This window comes from Micropterus salmoides, unplaced genomic scaffold (genome assembly GCF_014851395.1).
Source record: "Micropterus salmoides isolate LMB-PRFRI ecotype aquatic unplaced genomic scaffold, ASM1485139v1 Ms_hic_scaffold_14, whole genome shotgun sequence".
In the NCBI taxonomy this organism is placed as follows: Eukaryota; Metazoa; Chordata; class Actinopteri; order Centrarchiformes; family Centrarchidae; genus Micropterus; species Micropterus salmoides.
In genome coordinates, this window is record NW_024040485.1 from 33,496,659 (window position 1) to 33,517,391 (window position 20,733).

General features: G+C 54.1%; 1 protein-coding gene across 1 annotated transcript; it reads right to left on the reverse strand.

Moving 5' to 3' along the window:
* Positions 1–2,524: 2,524 nt before the first annotated feature.
* On the reverse strand, positions 2,525–20,283 carry puf60a (poly-U binding splicing factor a). Its single transcript, XM_038719130.1, has 11 exons — positions 20,128–20,283; positions 19,318–19,413; positions 17,871–17,957; positions 13,995–14,045; positions 13,702–13,863; positions 8,827–8,919; positions 8,501–8,714; positions 7,035–7,225; positions 6,572–6,686; positions 5,222–5,460; positions 2,525–3,249 (listed from the first exon to the last, which is right to left on the reverse strand). The coding sequence occupies exons 1-11, from the start codon at positions 20,146–20,148 to the stop codon at positions 2,950–2,952; spliced, it is 1,569 nt and encodes a 522-aa protein (XP_038575058.1). The 5' UTR covers positions 20,149–20,283; the 3' UTR covers positions 2,525–2,949.
* Between the last annotated feature and the right edge of the window lie 450 nt (positions 20,284–20,733).

Sequence of the window (20,733 nt, forward strand, 5' to 3'; positions counted from 1 at the left end):
ACACACACACACACACACACTACAGGATCTATCTATCTATCTACATACCCGTCTATCAGTGTGAGTTCAGGGCGAAGGTTTCACTTCACTTCTGAATGTCCCGTTCCGTTGAGGTCTTGGTGAAACTGGTAATAATCCCTGTAACTTCCTGTGTGAGCGGTTTTGTTCATGATGTCGCTTTATGTTTCATTAAGCGTCTTTAGAATACATACAGATTGAAAAGCAGAAGGACCTGTCCAGGGTGAACCCCGCCTTGCGCCCGATGTCAGCTGGGATTGGCTCCAGCCCCCCCGCGACCCTGTACGCAGGATAAGCGGTTGACGATGGATGGATGGATGAAAATCAGAAGAGTTTTCGGCCCTGAGCGCCGTCTGCAGGTGGTGCCCTCAGGCTCCATCACCCTGCAGCTACAGGTGGTGCAGAGCCTGAAGCCTGCTTTCTTCCAGTCATCTGGATTATTCCAGGTGTTTTCTTTGTGATGTGTAAACGTTGAATTAACATGGACATCATCATTTTTGAACCTCGTGGTAATAAATAATAAATAATATTAACTACATTTAACCAAATCATTAAGTAGAAAACGTAAACTGGTTTTGAAAATGCATCTTCAGGTGAATAAGGAATCGGTCAGAGGTACGAAGCGAGCGTCCGGGCAGGCTGGAGGTGTGAGAGGATCAGTTATGGTTTGGGGATGAGAGGGAGGATGTGGTGTGCAGGATGACTTTCACGTGTTTCCAGAAACAGAAATGACCTCCAGCATCTCACACTTCTCGTCCGAGGCTCCCCTCCATGTAGCGAGCGCCCTAAAGAAAAACCGTGTTCTTGACAAAACAGGAAGGTCGACTTTCTTTTTACAGAACCTCGTACTGAGCGGAACATAAGAGAACGTAGGATTAAAAGAAGACTCCCAAATAGAAAGTAAAAACCCAAAGGATGTTAGCTTCTTGGAACAAACTGTCTTCAGATTATAAACCTAAAGCCATCCTGTGTTTTTATGACTTCACGTTCTTCATGTTCTGCCTGCTGGATGTTGGAGAACAGAGTCTCTGGGAGAGCTGGACTTTTAAATGTGACGGATCTAATGAGAAGCACAGACTGAAACTGGTTTTCACCTTCGACCCTCGAGCTGAGAGCAGCTGATTAATTACAGCTTATCAGAAAAACCTTACGAACTCTCTCGTTTCAAAAGAGAACGTCTAAGATGTCAGTTTAAACGGGGAACCTCTCCGGAAGAACATCTGAGTTACCGCATGCATAACCGGAGGCGCCCCGTCCTCCATCGTACCCGTCCTGTCACCCGGCGAGCTGCACCTTCTTCAGCCGGCGAGCTGCACCTTCTCAGCTCTTCAGCCGGCGAGCTGCACCTTCTTCAGCCGGCGAGCTGCACCTTCTTCAGCCGGCGAGCTGCACCTTCTTCAGCCGGCGAGCTGCACCTTCTCCAGCCGGCGAGCTGCACCTTCTCAGCTCTTCAGCCGGCGAGCTGCACCTTCTCAGCTCTTCAGCCGGCGAGCTCCACCTTCTTCAGCCGGCGAGCTGCACCTTCTTCAGCCGGCGAGCTCCACCTTCTTCAGCCGGCGAGCTCCACCTTCTTCAGCCGGCGAGCTGCACCTTCTTCAGCCGGCGAGCTGCACCTTTTTCAGCCGGCGAGCTGCACCTTCTCAGCTCTTCAGCCGGCGAGCTGCACCTTCTTCAGCCGGCGAGCTGCACCTTCTCAGCTCTTCAGCCGGCGAGCTGCACCTTCTTCAGCCGGCGAGCTCCACCTTTTTCAGCCGGCGAGCTGCACCTTCTCAGCTCTTCAGCCGGCGAGCTGCACCTTCTCAGCTCTTCAGCCGGCGAGCTGCACCTTCTTCAGCCGGCGAGCTCCACCTTTTTCAGCCGGCGAGCTGCACCTTCTCAGCTCTTCAGCCGGCGAGCTGCACCTTCTCAGCTCTTCAGCCGGCGAGCTGCACCTTCTTCAGCCGGCGAGCTCCACCTTTTCAGCCGGCGAGCTGCACCTTCTCAGCTCTTCAGCCGGCGAGCTGCACCTTCTCAGCTCTTCAGCCGGCGAGCTCCACCTTCTTCAGCCGGCGAGCTGCACCTTCTCAGCTCTTCAGCCGGCGAGCTGCACCTTCTTCAGCCGGCGAGCTGCACCTTCTCAGCTCTTCAGCCGGCGAGCTGCACCTTTTTCAGCCGGCGAGCTGCACCTTCTCAGCTCTTCAGCCGGCGAGCTCCACCTTTTTCAGCCGGCGAGCTCCACCTTTTTCAGCCGGCGAGCTGCACCTTCTCAGCTCTTCAGCCGGCGAGCTGCACCTTCTCAGCCGGCGAGCTGCACAAGTCTTGCTGGAAGTGGATCCTGAGTCTCTGCAGATTTTTGAGTTCCGGTAGCTTCCACAAGCCACCCGGATGGCGTCTGATGGTGACCTGCGCGATGACCTGCTGGCATGAACACAATCAACCAGTGACTTTTATTGCGATTTTAAAACTGTCAGCCAATCACAGGGCAGCTCAAGCTGAAGACAACCAGAAGAAAAAAAAACACACTGCCTGTAAAAAAACAAAGAAAGAGTTTTATTCACACATTTCTGCGTCTGACACCTGAACACACCTTCATCCAGGTGTTTATTTCTCTGTGGATCCACACTACAATGACAGGTGATGGTGTGGTGCGTTCAGGAACATCAGTCAGAGGACGTACACCGGATGTTTCTGCTGGGAACATCTGCACTGCAGTCACGTTCATGTTTCACTCCTGCTGAGCGTTTCACAGGACTCAGATGTCCCAGGGTCCCTGAAGCCTTCGCCCCAGCGGCGTCCAGCCTGTTATAAACGGCGCTGATCTGGGAAACGGTCAGCAGGAGCGACGTGTTGTTAAAACGTGACAAACAGCGGTCGGGTCCTTTGAACGCAGCACAGAAAAGTTTCTCTGGAGACAAACAGCGATAAAAAAATAGAAAGAGGAGCGTGTGTGTTCTACGCCGTCAGGTCGCTGCTGTCGAAGCGCTCCTGGTCGTACACCTCTGCGACCACCTTGCGTCCTCCAAACCAGCGGTGGTTGAGCGCCTGGATGGCCCGGTTCATCTCGGCCGCCTCCGAAAACTCCACGAAGATCTTAACGATGACGTCGGCGTCGTCCTCCTCGCCCTGACGCTCCTGGTAGATGACCACGCGCTTCACCCGGCCGAACTTCCCGCACTCCTCGGTGACCTCGCCCTCCAGGTCGTCATCGATGTCGTCAGGACCGACCATGTTCCTCAGGACCATCACGGTGGACTGAGGGCAGAGTCAGAGACAGCGGGTCAGTTATTCTGCTTCATGATCTAAAACAGATTCTTTACATTCCAGCCTGCTGCAGGAGGCCGGTTCACTTCACTTACTTTCAGATATTTAATTCAGTTAATCATGTTTGCCTTCAGATTTCAAGGACCGCCTTTTTTCACCTACGTAATATTGCGAACATCAGGAACATCCTGTCTAAAAATGCTGCAGAAAAACTAGTCCATGCATTTGTTACTTCTAGGCTGGATTACTGCAATTCCTTATTATCAGGCTGCTCGAAAAAGTCCATTAAGACTCTTCAGCTGATCCAGAATGCTGCAGCACGTGTTCTGACAGGAACCAGGAAAAGAGATCATATTTCTCCTGTTTCAGCTTCTCTGCATTGGCTTCCAGTAAAATCCAGAATAGAATTTAAAATCATTCTTCTTACCTACAAAGCTCTTAATGGTCAGGCACCATCTTATCTTAAAGAGCTCATAGTACCTTACTACCCCACCAGAGCACTGCGCTCCCAGAATGCAGGGTTACTTGTGGTTCCTAGAGTCTCCAAAAGTAGACTAGGAGCCAGAGCGTTCAGCTATCAAGCTCCTCTCCTGTGGAACCAGGTTCCAGTTTGGGTTCAGGAGGCAGACACCATCTCCACATTTAAGAGTAGGCTTAAGACTTTCCTCTTTGATAAAGCTTATAGATCTGTGGGGTCTGGGTCTGTGGGGTCTGGGTCTGTGGGTTCTGGGTCTGTGGGGTCTGGGTCTGTGGGGTCTGGGTCTGTGGGGTCTGTGGGGTCTGGGTCTGTGGAGTCTGTGGAGTCTGGGTCTGTGGAGTCTGTGGGGTCTGTGGGTTCTGGGTCTGTGGGGTCTGGGTCTGTGGGGTCTGTGGGGTCTGGGGAGTCTGGGTCTGGGGAGTCTGTGGAGTCTGGGGAGTCTGGGTCTGTGGAGTCTGGGTCTGTGGAGTCTGTGGAGTCTGGGTCTGTGGAGTCTGGGTCTGTGGAGTCTGGGTCTGTGGAGTCTGTGGAGTCTGGGTCTGTGGAGTCTGGGGAGTCTGGGTCTGTGGAGTCTGGGGAGTCTGGGTCTGTGGAGTCTGTGGAGTCTGGGTCTGTGGAGTCTGGGACTGTGGAGTCTGGGTCTGTGGAGTCTGGGTCTGTGGGGTCTGGGTCTGTGGGGTCTGGGTCTGTGGGGTCTGGGTCTGTGGAGTCTGGGTCTGTGGAGTCTGGGTCTGTGGAGTCTGGGTCTGTGGGTTCTGTGGGGTCTGGGTCTGTGGGGTCTGTGGGGTCTGGGTCTGTGGAGTCTGGGTCTGTGGGGTCTGGGTCTGTGGGGTCTGGGTCTGTGGGGTCTGGGTCTGTGGGTTCTGTGGGGTCTGGGTCTGTGGGGTCTGGGTCTGTGGGTTCTGTGGGGTCTGGGTCTGTGGGGTCTGGGTCTGTGGGTTCTGTGGGGTCTGGGTCTGTGGGTTCTGTGGGGTCTGGGTCTGTGGGTTCTGTGGGGTCTGGGTCTGTGGGTTCTGTGGGGTCTGGGTCTGTGGGGTCTGGGTCTGTGGGGTCTGGGTCTGTGGGGTCTGTGGGGTCTGGGTCTGTGGGGTCTGGGTCTGTGGGGTCTGTGGGGTCTGGGTCTGTGGGGTCTGGGTCTGTGGGTTCTGTGGGGTCTGGGTCTGTGGGGTCTGGGTCTGTGGGTTCTGTGGGGTCTGGGTCTGTGGGGTCTAGGTCTGTGGGGTCTGGGTCTGTGGGGTCTGGGTCTGTGGGGTCTGGGTCTGTGGGTTCTGTGGGGTCTGGGTCTGTGGGGTCTAGGTCTGTGGGGTCTGGGTCTGTGGGTTCTGTGGGGTCTGGGTCTGTGGGGTCTAGGTCTGTGGGGTCTGGGTCTGTGGGGTCTGGGTCTAGCTCTAAATGACGACCAACCAGTTCCACATCAACCAGGAGGAGTTGGACCCTCCTCCTGGTCCTCAGCGCCCTGCTCCTGGACCAGGACTGGAAGCGTACCTCCTGCTTGCGGAGCAGCTTCCTCATCACCATGTGCCTGGCGCTGCTGCCGCTGATGCTCATGTGCTCCTGCTCGCTGAGCGGCTCCGTGGCTCCGTCCTGCTGCGCCTCCTGCTGACGCTCCTCCTCCTCTTTCCTCTTCAGTTCAGAGCTGAACGAGGCCGCGGACGCCGGGGCCGTGGCCAGCACCGGGTTCACCAAGCCCACCTGAGGCAGGCCGGGGCGGACCGGGGTCACACCTGAAACAGACAGGAAGCAGGAAGGACAGGACGGTCAGACGGGCGGCGCCGTTCCGGCCGCAGGGAGCCGCCCCAGGCTGCTGGAGAAGAAGAACCTCATCCTGGATCGCAGCTTCTCCACCGGACTGGGACCGAACCCCGGCCTCTTCTACCGACCACAGCGTAGCCCGGGTGCACTGGTTTAACACGCCTGCACCGCCCTGCTCAGGAGACGGGTGGAGTCTAAACTGACTTTATGCTTCTGATCTTCATCAGCAGCAAAAGAAGGTTTTAACGCCACCCGCATGCCGACAGGTAGCGGGAAACAAGCGCACCCACAGACTGCACAGCGCTTAGCGTTCTTCCTCTAGCGACCACGGTGAATTTGCAAACTAATACTCACGATTGGTGCAGAAACAGGAAACAGGAAGCTGTCACACGTTTTGGACTTTAAGCTAAGAAGATCAGAGGAGGAGGAACAACCCCCACTATGCCCCGCCCCCCCACCACCCACTGACACAGGTGTGTTGTGCAACATGACTGAAACTCACTGGCCAATAGGAATGTGGGGCTATGTTTAATGGGAGGGGCTAGAAACAGTCCTCTTCACTTGGTTGGTCAGTGTGCAGCAAAGGGGAGGGGCTTAGAGGTTACTGTCGGAGCAAATGTTGGAGGAGGGGGGGGGGGGGGGGGGGAGGGGGGGGGGGGAGGAGGGGGGGAGAAAAAACAGAGAGAGAGAAAAAAGACAATAAAAGAGAAAATCTATTAGTGGAGCCGCTTCTGACGAAGCAACACAACATCAAGAGGGACAGACAGCCTGGACCTGGACCTGGACCTGGACCTGGACCTGGACCTCTGGGTTCTCAGCACAGAACAAACGTTCACTAAACAGCAGAACTGATTCAAAAAAAGTCCTGAAAGGTTCTGAAGGTTCTTCTCTGTGAGGCGTTCTGCTGCCGAGCTTCTACGTTAAACAGAACGCAGGTGTGTGGCACGCTGTGGGAGGGGCTTAAAGGAAACGCACGCCGACGCTCCAGCAAGGAGGTTTTTAATGTGATTGGACAGCAGGATGCCTCGTCATTGTTGGGGCGGGGTTTACAGGTGTGTGGGCGGGGCTGTAGCTAGTTCCTACCTGTGATGACACCTGGAGCCTGAGCCGCCATGACGGCCTGAGGAAGTCCTCCCAGCTGCTGAGAGAGGAGCGCCGGTCCGGCCAGAGCTCCGAGCACCGACGCTCCCACCGCCTCCTGAACGCACCACAGAAGAAAACACATTTAACACTGTGGAAAACACAAAATACTGCAGTACTGCTCCAAGTACATGAGATACGGTAAAAATATTGTACACTATTCCACAAAACATATCAAATACTGCAGAAAATAGTACTACATAGTACATCAGGCAGTACTCAACAGAAAAACAAATACTGCTATAATTATAAATACTACTGCATAAAATACTGCCCAGAATACCTTGTTCTTTACAGAAAAGTACATCCAGTACTGCAGTACTCCGTACTACCCCATGTTATACTGCAGTACTTCTAGACTTCACTCATCGATCCGTTCGTCAGTAGGCGGAGCTTCAGGAGTTACCTGGGCAGTGATCTTGGCGGTGGCAGCAGCGGCAGCCACAGCGGCGGCGGCGGGGAGACCTCCGGGGGTCGGCGGCGTGAGGAGGGGTACGGGCGGAGTCACGGCCTTCCCCACCCGCAGGTACTGACCCCCCAGGTCAAACAGGTTCATGGATGCGACGGCGTCCTGAGAGGACTGCGCCTTGTCGTACTCTAGAGACAAAAGCATCAGATGTTACTCGTCATCCTCGCCAGCTGAGGGCGCCGCAGCGCACTCAGACATATGCAGCCATGTTCCCTACGCCAGCTCAGAAAGAGCGTTGTCATGACCTCACAGGCAGAGACACACGAGACGTTTCGTGGAGGAGACTCAAAGAATCCTCGATCCTACTCTATAGGGGAAGTCCGCAACGCCAAAGATGGCGGTTATCCCGCCCCTCCGGCTGGAAGGCCAATCGTCAAGCCGGGAAACATATTAAGCCGTGCGGCTCATCGGGGTCGACCACGCACGTGTGGCAGAAGTACAACCTACGGGGAAAACACCTGATTTTGGGGCAAAGCCCTCAAACCGGTTCAGGTTTTCTTGCTGATTCTGCAGGTGAGCAGAGAAGGTGCAGGAGAGACCTGGTCCCGTTGGTCCCAAATACCTGACCCGAAGCCGCTTTCACTCAGATCCCACGATATGAATGTCAGAGATAAACCTGCGGTCGGGCTTTCCGGGGTTACCTCCACCGTGTCCTCTTTAGCCGCGGCTGCCTGAGCTCATCTGGTCAGTTTTCAAAATAAAACCCCCTGTGCAGACTCCCGAAAAACAGCACTAAACAAAAAAGAAACATTTAACTACGTAGAAACACAAAAGCCAGAACTGAAGCCCAGACCAACTAAATCTGAGGCCAGCGCTCTTAGTCGGGATGGCTCCTTGTGGATATGCAGCCCGCAGGCGACGGAACCACACGGGGTCAGAACGAGCCGATGCCGAGACGCATCCAGTGGCTGACCAAACAAAACGCAGCGTCCGGGACACGAGTGGCGTTTCAGCAGCTGGAATCGTCACTCCTGTTCCGGCGTGCCGCGGCTTTTCACACAGAAACCGTGCGGATCAGACCGGACCTTCCCGGCTCGGTACCTTTCACGCAGCCATCTTTGGCGTAACGGACTTTGAGTACTGAGGATTCCTGAAGTGGCGAGTCTCTGATACGCGCTGAATTAAAGCGAAACGTTCCCACCTGAGAAAAAGAAGCTGGGTGGAGCCAGAAGAGGCAGCGGAGACGTTTGGGTTCAGGACAAACGCTTAGAAACATTTCTGATAAAAAAACGTAGCTGAAACCAGCTAATCGCAAAAATCCTCTGCAGCCATTTATTTTTTAAAGCTAAATTTCTCAGTAATTGTCTGAGCGAAGTGTCCTCTGTGGACCGCGTCTGCCCCCTCAGCTTTGTGGTTGCCTGCTGTGAAGGTTACATCAGGGGCAGCTCGCCCGCGGCGCTCACCGATGAAGCCGTAGCCTTTGTGCCGTCCGGTTGTCGGCTCGCGGGCCAACATGCAGGACTTGATCCTTCCGAAGGCCTCAAACACGCTCTTGATGTCGTCATCGGAGAGGTCGGGGTGGACTGACGCCACGTAGATCCTGTTGAAGGCACGCGCTTCCTCCGCCAGCTGGTCGATGATTGGCTGAGCTTGGCCGATGTTACTGGGCCTTCCGACCTGCAAGACGAGCGGGAGAGAAAAACACAAAGACCTGAGCGAAGTCTGAAACACAGACGGACCTGAAGGGTCTGTACTGGTCTGTGACGGTCTAAACTGGATCTGGACTCACCTTGATGTTTCTGCCCCCGAGGACGACAGAGTTCATCTGTTCCAGAGCCAGCTGAGCCGCCTCGGGCATCTCGTACTCTACGAAGGCGAAACCCTGCAGAGACAGGCTGAAGACTTAATGCAGAGAACCTGAACCTGGTTTTAGATTTCACAGCTCATTTCCTGATCCCTGATCCGGTGCCTCCCCGTGAGCCCGATCAGGACTCGAATAACGGTTTCATTATTATGTGCGCTGGGCCGCTCTGACCTGAACACGACGCTGCTCCCGGGTGGATGCACCGATCCTGATCCCGGATACCGGCCCGATGCTGACTCACATCTGGTATCATGACAAGAGGGCCGATCTGTTCACTTACTCCGCCAGCGGTGCGCCGGGGGCCCGGACATTATGCTGGGAGAGCTAAAGACAAGCGCTCAGCAGCTGGGGGGTCTCTGCCGGAGCCCGACGCCGCCTTACTGAGGAATGCAGCCGATTCGTTTCACGCAGGGATCGGAACCCAAAGCCCAGGTACTGGACTTGGGGCCGAGAAAGCCGGATCGGCGCATCCTTATTCAAAAGTCTTTGTTGCTCGGACTGAGTGTTCTGCGGCGAGGTGCTGTGAGCAGATACACAATGGCTGCTGGGAAACTGGAAGAGAGACACCTGCAGTAGCCTGGCGACAGCCACTAACCAGAAGGTCGGCGGTTCGATCCCCGGCATCTTCTGATTGGACCGCCTATCGACGGTTGGGGATGATCAGCGATTGGTTTTCCATGTGCCGATATTAAGGAGAACGAAGATGACATAAAAACTGATTCACTGATTTATTTATCGAGAGAGAGAGAGAGAGAGACAGAGAGATAGATAGAGATAGAGAGACCGAGAGCGAGATAGAGAGAGAGAGAGAGAGACAGAGAGAGAGACAGAGCGAGACAGAGAGAGAGACAGAGATAGAGATAGAGAGAGACAGAGCGATAGATAGAGATAGAGAGAGAGAGATATAGAGATAGAGAGAGAGACAGAGAGAGAGATAGAGATAGACAGAGAGCGAGACCGAGAGCGAGATAGAGATAGATAGAGAGAGATAGAGAGCGACAGAGATAGAGAGACAGAGAGCGAGACAGAGAGAGAGAGAGAGAGAGCGAGACAGAGAGAGAGACAGAGCGAGACAGAGAGAGAGACAGAGATAGAGAGAGATAGATAGAGATAGAGAGAGAGAGATATAGAGATAGAGAGAGACAGAGAGATAGATAGAGATAGAGAGATATAGAGATAGAGAGATATAGAGATATAGAGAGATAAAGAGAGAGATAGAGAGCGAGATAGAGATAGATAGAGAGAGATAGAGAGCGACAGAGATAGAGAGACAGAGAGCAAGACAGAGAGAGAGAGAGAGAGATAGAGAGCGAGACAGAGAGCGACAGAGAGCGAGACAGAGAGAGAGAGCGAGATAGAGAGATAGAGAGTTAGAGATAGAGATAGAAAGTTAGAGATAGAGAGAGAGCGAGATAGAGAGAGAGATAGAGAGTTAGAGATAGAGAGTTAGACATAGAGAGAGATAGAGATAGAGAGTTAGACATAGAGAGAGATAGAGATAGAGAGTTAGACATAGAGAGAGAGATATAGAGATAGAGAGAGAGACAGAGAGAGAGACAGAGAGCGAGACAGAGAGCGAGATAGAGATAGAGAGAGATAGAGAGCGACAGAGATAGAGAGACAGAGAGCGAGACAGAGAGAGAGAGAGAGAGAGATAGAGAGCGAGACAGAGCGAGAGACAGAGATAGAGATAGATAGATAGAGATAGAGAGAGATATAGAGATAGAGAGAGATAAAGAGACAGAGAGAGAGACAGAGATAGAGAGAGACAGAGAGATAGATAGAGATAGAGAGATATAGAGATAGAGAGAGATAAAGAGACAGAGAGAGAGACAGAGATAGAGAGAGACAGAGAGATAGAGATATAGAGATAGAGAGAGATAGAGACAGAGAGAGAGTGAGATAGAGATAGATAGAGAGAGATAGAGAGCGACAGAGATAGAGAGACAGAGAGCAAGACAGAGAGAGAGAGAGAGAGATAGAGAGCGAGACAGAGAGAGACAGAGAGCGAGACAGAGAGAAAGCGAGATAGAGAGAGATAGAGAGTTAGAGATAGAGATAGAAAGTTAGAGATAGAGAGAGAGCGAGATAGAGAGAGAGATAGAGAGTTAGAGATAGAGAGTTAGAGATAGAGAGAGAGATAGAGAGTTAGACATAGAGAGAGATAGAGATAGAGAGTTAGATATAGAGAGAGATAGAGAGAGATAGAGATAGAGAGAGAGTTAGAGATAGAGAGCTAGAGATAGAGAGTTAGAGAGAGAGAGATAGAGAGTTAGAGAGAGAGATAGAGAGTTAGAGATAGAGAGTTAGAGAGTTAGAGAGTTAGAGATAGAGAGAAATAGCTTTATTTTCTGTCCCAAAAAAAAGGTGACATAAATTCTCCTTCGACAAGGCTCCATTAAAAAAATTCATTTAAATATATACATCAAACACACAATTAAAACCTACATTACAACAGCAGCTGTACAATGTCTATTTATTTTTGTTCAGAGTGGTTATTGCAGACGGTATGAAAGATTTCTTATAAATGTTTTTCCTGGCAAGTGGAACTACTGCCTGATGGCAGTAACTGGAAAGAGTGATGGAGAAGGTGAGAGGGGTCTCCTGTGATCAGGGAGGTGATGGAGAAGGTGAGAGGGGTCTCCTGTGATCAGGGAGGTGATGGAGAAGGTGAGAGGGGTCTCCTGTGATCAGGGAGGTGATGGAGAAGGTGAGAGGGGTCTCCTGTGATCAGGGAGGTGATGGAGAAGGTGAGAGGGGTCTCCTGTGATCAGGGAGGTGATGGAGAAGGTGAGAGGGGTCTCCTGTGATCAGGGAGGTGATGGAGAAGGTGAGAGGGGTCTCCTGTGATCAGGGTGGTGATGGAGAAGGTGAGAGGGGTCTCCTGTGATCAGGGAGGTGATGGAGAAGGTGAGAGGGGTCTCCTGTGATCAGAGAGGTGATGGAGAAGGTGAGAGGGGTCTCCTGTGATCAGGAGGTGATGGAGAAGGTGAGAGGGGTCTCCTGTGATCAGGAGGTGATGGAGAAGGTGAGAGGGGTCTCCTGTGATCAGGGAGGTGATGGAGAAGGTGAGAGGGGTCTCCTGTGATCAGGAGGTGATGGAGAAGGTGAGAGGGGTCTCCTGTGATCAGGAGGTGATGGAGAAGGTGAGAGGGGTCTCCTGTGATCAGGAGGTGATGGAGAAGGTGAGAGGGGTCTCCTGTGATCAGGGAGGTGATGGAGAAGGTGAGAGGGGTCTCCTGTGATCAGGAGGTGATGGAGAAGGTGAGAGGGGTCTCCTGTGATCAGGAGGTGATGGAGAAGGTGAGCTGATTATGTTGCTGCAGTGGTTCGTTATGCGGGAGAGTTTGCTTTATGTTTGACAGTGAGGAGGTCGTGCCATGTTGAAGGTGAGAATGGATTCAACGAGTGACCCTGGACACTGAGGGGCTGGAAGAGATGGGAGGATGTTTTAACTTTGCTCCCGCAGCACAGTTCCTTTGTTTTTGTTGTACTGAGCTGCAGGGAATGATCAGTGAACGTTTGGACCAGGTTGCCTGTTGATATTGGGACAGGGCATCGGTGCCGGTCAGGTGTGGCGCCAGGGTCGTGTCATCTGCGTACTTCATTCTGTGGGAAACGCTGAACTGGTGGTTTCCCCTCGAGCTAATGAGCCCGTTTCTCCCATGCTGGCATTTCGCCGACTTGCTGTAACGTAACTCCGTCCCCTGGCGCTCAGATCGCCAATGGGCGCCACGATGAGACAATATGAAGATAGAGACGGTCGCTCCTTGGACAAACTACTGAAGCCCAAATTCCTCCTTGTCCCCTGGGAGCCCTGTGGGGGGTCTTGCAGGAGTCTGGGCCAGCTGGTCCTTAGATAACCACAGCGAGTCGTGTCAGGAAGTCAGTGAGTTCTGATCAGGACCCTCCTTCCTTTGGAGGGTTTCTGGGCACGTCCAGCTGGTCGGAGACTCCGGGGTAGAACCACAAAACGCCGGAGAGAGTTTATATATGACCCGGCTCGGAAACCCTCGGGGTCCCCCAGGAGGAGTTTGGAGAGGGACGTCCGGACTCCCCTGGTTGAAAGGTTGCTGTTTTTATTTCAGCTGCGGTCTGTTAATATAGCTGGGCGGCTGTGGCTCAGGAGGTAGAGCGGGTTGCCCGTTAATCAGAAGTGGGCGGTTCAATCCCGGCTCCTCCAGGCTGCATGTCAAAGTGTCCTTAGGAAGATACTGAACCCCGAATTGCCCCTGGCGGCTGTTCCGCCAGAGTGTGAATGTTAGTTTCTGTTTGAGCACTTAGACACAAAGACTAAAAGACGGCGTACAAATACGGAGAATTTATATTTTTATCTTATTTATATACTGCTTGTTTAACAGCTGTGACTGCTGACGGAACAACAATAAAGAGACCCTTGACCCCTGATCCTTGACCCCTGATCCTGACCCCTGATCCTTGACCCCTGACCCTGACCCCTGATCCTGACCCCTGATCCTGACCCCTGATCCTTGACCCCTGATCCTGACCCCTGATCCTTGACCCCTGACCCCTGATCCTTGACCCCTGATCCTGACCCCTGATCCTGACCCCTGATCCTTGACCCCTGATCCTTGACCCCTGATCCTTGACCCCTGATCCTGACCCCTGACCCTGACCCCTGATCCTTGACCCCTGATCCTTGACCCCTGATCCTTGACCCTCGATCCCTGATCCTGATCCCTGACCCTCCTGCTGCCGCTGTGACACGGCCGCGTGTAAGCGGCAGGTAACGGCCGTGCGGACAGAGACTACAGAACATAGAGTGCGTGGACGTCTGACCTTGTGTTTCATGGTGACAGAGTCCCAGGACATGTCGATGCTTTTGATTGGTCCAAACGGAGCGAAGGCCTGTCTGATGGTGTCCTCTCCCAGCTCGTAGTAGATAGAACCGACGTAAACCCGACACATGATGGCCAGAGCTCTCTGACGCTGAGCTGCTACCTGAACAGACGAGAACGGGAAGTCAGAACCACAGCATCTCACTAGAACCAGGACCTGGCGTGGACCGACGGTTCTGGCTCACATAAGACCAGCTAAAGTTTAACATCTGATACAGAAGAAGGTTCACTTACTGACTGGAGAGGCGTCAGAGCGTCGCCCAGACCCATCGACAGGGACGCCATCTGAGAGACAGGGGGGTGAGGGAGGGAGAGGGGGACACAGCTGAGCCGACCCCACAGGTTAAACAGCTGAGTTTCCCTACTGCTCAGTCAGAACCGAAACCGACCGTGTGTTACCTGAGGACAGGTGAGGCCGTGTGTTACCTGAGGACAGGTGAGGCCATGTGTTACCTGAGGACAGGTGAGGACAGGTGAGGCCGTGTGTTACCTGAGGACAGGTGAGGCCGTGTGTTACCTGAGGACAGGTGAGGCCATGTGTTACCTGAGGACAGGTGAGGACAGGTGAGGCCGTGAGGACAGGTGAGGCCGTGTGTTACCTGAGGACAGGTGAGGCCGTGTGTTACCTGAGGACAGGTGAGGCCGTGTGTTACCTGAGGACAGGTGAGGCCGTGTGTTACCTGAGGACAGGTGAGGCCGTGTGTTACCTGTGGACAGGTGAGGCCGTGTGTTACCTGAGGACAGGTGAGGCCGGGTGTTACCTGAGGACAGGTGAGGACAGGTGAGGCCGTGTGTTACCTGAGGACAGGTGAGGCCGTGTGTTACCTGAGGACAGGTGAGGACAGGTGAGGCCGTGTGTTACCTGAGGACAGGTGAGGCCGTGTGTTACCTGAGGACAGGTGAGGACAGGTGAGGCCGTGTGTTACCTGAGGACAGGTGAGGCCGTGTGTTACCTGAGGACAGGTGAGGACAGGTGAGGCCGTGTGTTACCTGAGGACAGGTGAGGCCGTGTGTTACCTGAGGACAGGTGAGGCCGGGTGTTACCTGAGGACAGGTGAGGCCGGGTGTTACCTGAGGACAGGTGAGGCCGGGTGTTACCTGAGGACAGGTGAGGCCGGGTGTTACCTGAGGACAGGTGAGGCCGTGAGGCCGTGTGAGGCCGTGTGTTACCTGAGGACAGGTGAGGCCGGGTGTTACCTGAGGACAGGTGAGGCCGGGTGTTACCTGAGGACAGGTGAGGCCGTGAGGCCGTGTGAGGCCGTGTGTTACCTGAGGACAGGTGAGGCCGTGTGTTACCTGAGGACAGGTGAGGACAGGTGAGGCCGTGTGTTACCTGCGGACAGGTGAGGCCGTGAGGACAGGTGAGGCCGTGTGTTACCTGCGGACAGGTGAGGCCGTGAGGCCGTGTGAGGCCGTGTGTTACCTGAGGACAGGTGAGGCCGTGTGTTACCTGAGGACAGGTGAGGACAGGTGAGGCCGTGTGTTACCTGCGGACAGGTGAGGCCGTGTGTTACCTGAGGACAGGTGAGGCCGTGTGTTACCTGAGGACAGGTGAGGACAGGTGAGGCCGTGTGTTACCTGAGGACAGGTGAGGCCGTGTGTTACCTGAGGACAGGTGAGGACAGGTGAGGCCGTGTGTTACCTGAGGACAGGTGAGGCCGTGTGTTACCTGAGGACAGGTGAGGCCGGGTGTTACCTGAGGACAGGTGAGGCCGTGAGGCCGTGTGAGGCCGTGTGTTACCTGAGGACAGGTGAGGCCGGGTGTTACCTGAGGACAGGTGAGGCCGTGAGGCCGTGTGAGGCCGGGTGTTACCTGAGGACAGGTGAGGCCGTGTGTTACCTGAGGACAGGTGAGGACAGGTGAGGCCGTGTGTTACCTGCGGACAGGTGAGGCCGTGAGGACAGGTGAGGCCGTGTGTTACCTGCGGACAGGTGAGGCCGTGTGTTACCTGCGGACAGGTGAGGCCGTGAGGACAGGTGAGGCCGTGTGTTACCTGAGGACAGGTGAGGCCGTGAGGACAGGTGAGGCCGTGTGAGGCCGTGTGTTACCTGAGGACAGGTGAGGCCGTGTGTGCTGTGTGACAGGTGAGGCCGTGTGTTACCTGAGGACAGGTGAGGCCGTGAGGACAGGTGAGGCCGTGTGTTACCTGCGGACAGGTGAGGCCGTGTGTTACCTGCGGACAGGTGAGGCCGTGTGTTACCTGCGGACAGGTGAGGCCGTGTGTTACCTGCGGACAGGTGAGGCCGTGTGTTACCTGAGGACAGGTGAGGCCGTGAGGACAGGTGAGGCCGTGTGTTACCTGAGGACAGGTGAGGCCGTGAGGACAGGTGAGGCCGTGTGTTACCTGCGGACAGGTGAGGCCGTGTGTTACCTGCGGACAGGTGAGGCCGTGTGTTACCTGAGGACAGGTGAGGCCGTGAGGACAGGTGAGGCCGTGTGTTACCTGCGGACAGGTGAGGCCGTGTGTTACCTGCGGACAGGTGAGGCCGTGTGTTACCTGCGGACAGGTGAGGTCGTGTGTTACCTGCGGACAGGTGAGGTCGTGTGTTACCTGAGGACAGGTGAGGCCGTGTGTTACCTGAGGACAGGTGAGGCCGTGTGTTACCTGAGGACAGGTGAGGCCGTGAGGACAGGTGAGGCTGTGTGTTACCTGAGGACAGGTGAGGCCGTGTGTGCTGTGTGACAGGTGAGGCCGTGTGTTACCTGCGGACAGGTGAGGCCGTGTGTGCTGTGTGACAGGTGAGGCCGTGTGTTACCTGAGGACAGGTGAGGCTGTGTGTTACCTGAGGACAGGTGAGGCTGTGTGTTACCTGAGGACAGGTGAGGCCGTGTGTGCTGTGTGACAGGTGAGGCCGTGTGTTACCTGCGGACAGGTGAGGCCGTGTGTGCTGTGTGACAGGTGAGGCCGTGTGTTACCTGTGGACAGGTGAGGCCGTGTGTTACCTGAGGACAGGTGAGGCCGTGAGGACAGGTGAGGCCGTGAGGACAGGTGAGGCCGTGTGTTACCTGAGGACAGGTGAGGCCGTGTGTTACCTGAGGACAGGTGAGGCCGTGTGTTACCTGAGGACAGGTGAGGCCGTGTGTTACCTGCGGACAGGTGAGGCCGTGTGTTACCTGCGGACAGGTGAGGCCGTGAGGACAGGTGAGGCCGTGTGTTACCTGAGGACAGGTGAGGCCGTGAGGACAGGTGAGGCCGTGTGTTACCTGTGGACAGGTGAGGCCGTGTGTTACCTGCGGACAGGTGAGGCCGTGTGTTACCTGAGGACAGGTGAGGCCGTGTGTTACCTGCGGACAGGTGAGGCCGTGTGTTACCTGCGGACAGGTGAGGCCGTGTGTTACCTGCGGACAGGTGAGGCCGTGTGTTACCTGAGGACAGGTGAGGCCGTGAGGACAGGTGAGGCCGTGTGTTACCTGAGGACAGGTGAGGCCGTGTGTTACCTGAGGACAGGTGAGGCCGTGTGTTACCTGAGGACAGGTGAGGCCGTGAGGACAGGTGAGGCTGTGTGTTACCTGAGGACAGGTGAGGCCGTGTGTGCTGTGTGACAGGTGAGGCCGTGTGTTACCTGCGGACAGGTGAGGCCGTGTGTGCTGTGTGACAGGTGAGGCCGTGTGTTACCTGAGGACAGGTGAGGCTGTGTGTTACCTGAGGACAGGTGAGGCTGTGTGTTACCTGAGGACAGGTGAGGCTGTGTGTTACCTGAGGACAGGTGAGGCCGTGTGTGCTGTGTGACAGGTGAGGCCGTGTGTTACCTGCGGACAGGTGAGGCCGTGTGTGCTGTGTGACAGGTGAGGCCGTGTGTTACCTGAGGACAGGTGAGGCCGTGTGTTACCTGAGGACAGGTGAGGCCGTGTGTTACCTGAGGACAGGTGAGGCCGTGAGGACAGGTGAGGCCGTGAGGACAGGTGAGGCCGTGTGTTACCTGAGGACAGGTGAGGCCGTGTGTTACCTGCGGACAGGTGAGGCCGTGTGTTACCTGCGGACAGGTGAGGCCGTGTGTTACCTGCGGACAGGTGAGGCCGTGTGTTACCTGCGGACAGGTGAGGCCGTGTGTTACCTGAGGACAGGTGAGGCCGTGTGTTACCTGAGGACAGGTGAGGCTGTGTGTTACCTGCAGGCTGTTGATCTGCTGCTGCTGAGCCAGAGTCTGTTTGACCAGAACACTCCTGATGCTCTGCTCCATGGCGTATTTCTTCGCCTGCAGACAGGAAACCGCTCACATTATACAACCAGCTCTGCCACACACACATACATCACCGTTTACTTGTCTGTCTCATTAGTTAAAGCCGCTCTGTCCAAGGCTGGTCTGGGAAACCCTGGGTTGACATACCGATTGACAACCAGCGTCATGTGACCTCTGAACCTGACTGATCACTAGTGAAGCGGATAACGAACAGATATCCTGCCGGACTTCCGGCTCTATGAGACCTGCTCTCAGGTCACTTCTGTTAGGATTTGGTGCTGTAAATGAACCCGGCGCTGAAGAGTCTTAAACCTGCGTCCTCTCTAGCAGCCAGCAGGGGGCGACTTAAACCTGCGTCCTCTCTAGCAGCCAGCAGGGGGCGACTTAAACCTGCATCCTCTCTAGCAGCCAGCAGGGGGCGACTTAAACCTGCGTCCTCTCTAGCAGCCAGCAGGGGGCGACTTAAACCTGCGTCCTCTCTAGCAGCCAGCAGGGGGCGACTTAAACCTGCGTCCTCTCTAGCAGCCAGCAGGGGGCGACTTAAACCTGCGTCCTCTCCAGCAGCCAGCAGGGGGCGACTTAAACCTGCGTCCTCTCTAGCAGCCAGCAGGGGGCGACTTAAACCTGCGTCCTCTCTAGCAGCCAGCAGGGGGCGACTTAAACCTGCGTCCTCTCTAGCAGCCAGCAGGGGGCGACTTAAACCTGCGTCCTCTCTAGCAGCCAGCAGGGGGCGACTCCAGCGGCTGCAGAAAGAAGCGTGATTGTATAGAAGTCTGTGAGAAACTATTTCTACTTGTCAGCTGATTTATTCCCTCAGTAAACACTTTCCTGATGAGTTTCTGGTCTCAGTCGCTAGTTTCAAGTCTTCTTCAACACAACATGATGTTCATTCAGTAAATTATGGTCCCATTTAGAGGAACAGAGACCAGGAAGCAGGGGAGGCTTTAGGGCGGGGCTACAAGCTGATTGGCGACCTGTCAATCAGGACAGAGGCAACTCGTATCCGCTGCTCTGTATAAATTTATCCAGTGCTGCTGAAAAAGCTCATCAGGAGTCGGCTGCTCATTTTTCAGTAAGTACGTTTTGTTTTAAGCCTGTTTGTCGCTAGCTAAAATTAGCATCTCAGCTAATATCACAGTTAATGTGAATTACAGATGCAGCTCGCTAACCAAGCTAGCTAGCTCCACTATCTCGCTCCACTATCTCGTCCAAATATGGTCACGTCTGGTTCCAAGAAACCAAGACGGCGACGGTCAGGATGCCAAACTGGAGGCTTAAAACGGCGTTCCACAAACTAACGGGGGACGTCACGATGGCTCCGCCCACTTCCTTTACACAGACTGGTGCTATTTATATAAACTGAACTGTGCGTTACCTTCTGCAGGGCCTCCTGCTGGTTGGGGGTCAGCGGCGGCAGGCCCAGCTTGGTGGTGGTGCTCTGTCCGTTCTCCATAACGAGGGCCGGCCCTCCCTGTCAACACCAGCAACAGGTGAACAAAACAAACGCACCTTCAGGTGTCTGAGCTCACAGCTGTTTATGTCTCAGGTCCAGCCGGTCTCTACCATCTGGATCAGGTCCAGCCTGTCCCTCATTCTGAGACCCGCCTCTAAAAGAACGTCTCTTCTGTTCTACCTGGGGTTCTTTTCACAGCTAACAGCCTCCGCTGGGATCTGTAGTCCCGATCAGAGCGCTGCCTGTCCTACCTGTAGTTCTGGATCAGGGTGATCTGGATCAGGGTGATCTGGATCAGGGTGTTCTAATCCCATGTTGCTTTCACAAACCGGAACAAAAGTAAGACGGATTATTGATCCTGGATAGGAAAACTTGATCCGGATCACTCTGATCCAGATTAAGCCTTTAGAACTGGACCCTGCAGCCACTGATCGATCCGATCTGATCATCGCAGTGACGAACTTCCTGTTTCAAACTAAACCTCAGCTAGTTTAGCTTAGCTAACAGAACCATCCAGAACTTCTGAGGTGTGTTAGCCTAGCCTAGCCTAGCTGCTGTGACCCGGTGTTTATCTGATCAGCTGATCACTTCCGGCGGATTCAGACTTTGTGATTAGCGTTTACAGAACAACTCAGTTTAATTGTTGCTTCGCGTCAGCTCCTCCAGCTAGCATTAGCTTAGCATGTGTCCCTCAGAGCGGAACCGCAGAAAGAAGCGTTTGATTCTTCGTACCGCGGAAACTGTGACCGCCATGCAGACCGGCTCCGGCTCCGGCTCCGGCTCCCTGACCTCCGCAGTCCCTTCAGATGGACCAGAACCAGCCGGACGGGTCTGATGTTTGTCTCCGCTACACAAGCGGCACTTCCGCCTGACGTCACATCCTCTGTGAGGGAGGCTTCAAAATAAAAGACGCGTGAGGAGCTTTCAGTCTTTATCAAAATGTTTCCATCATGTTTCTGTTAATAACAATAAATAATGAACTGACAAATAAATACGTGAAATAAAAAATTCAACTAGTCCATATGAAATTGGAATGAATGAATTAGTATTCACTGAAATAACACTGTTTCTAGTCCGGTGAAAAACCTTGAATGGAACCACAGTCAGCAGCAAACTGCCAAAGTTAAAAACTACGTTTACATCACCAAAACAAACATTTTCAGATCTAAAATTAACAAATAATTGAAGGCGTTTTGTTCAGTATTTCACAGTAAGATGAAGTGATGAGCAGCTGCTCTGTCTGCCTTCACTAACATTAATCTAATACATGTAAAACATGTACACAAACGTTTTTACCACTGAAGGTTTTTCACTGGACTTGAACTACTTAGATTTACA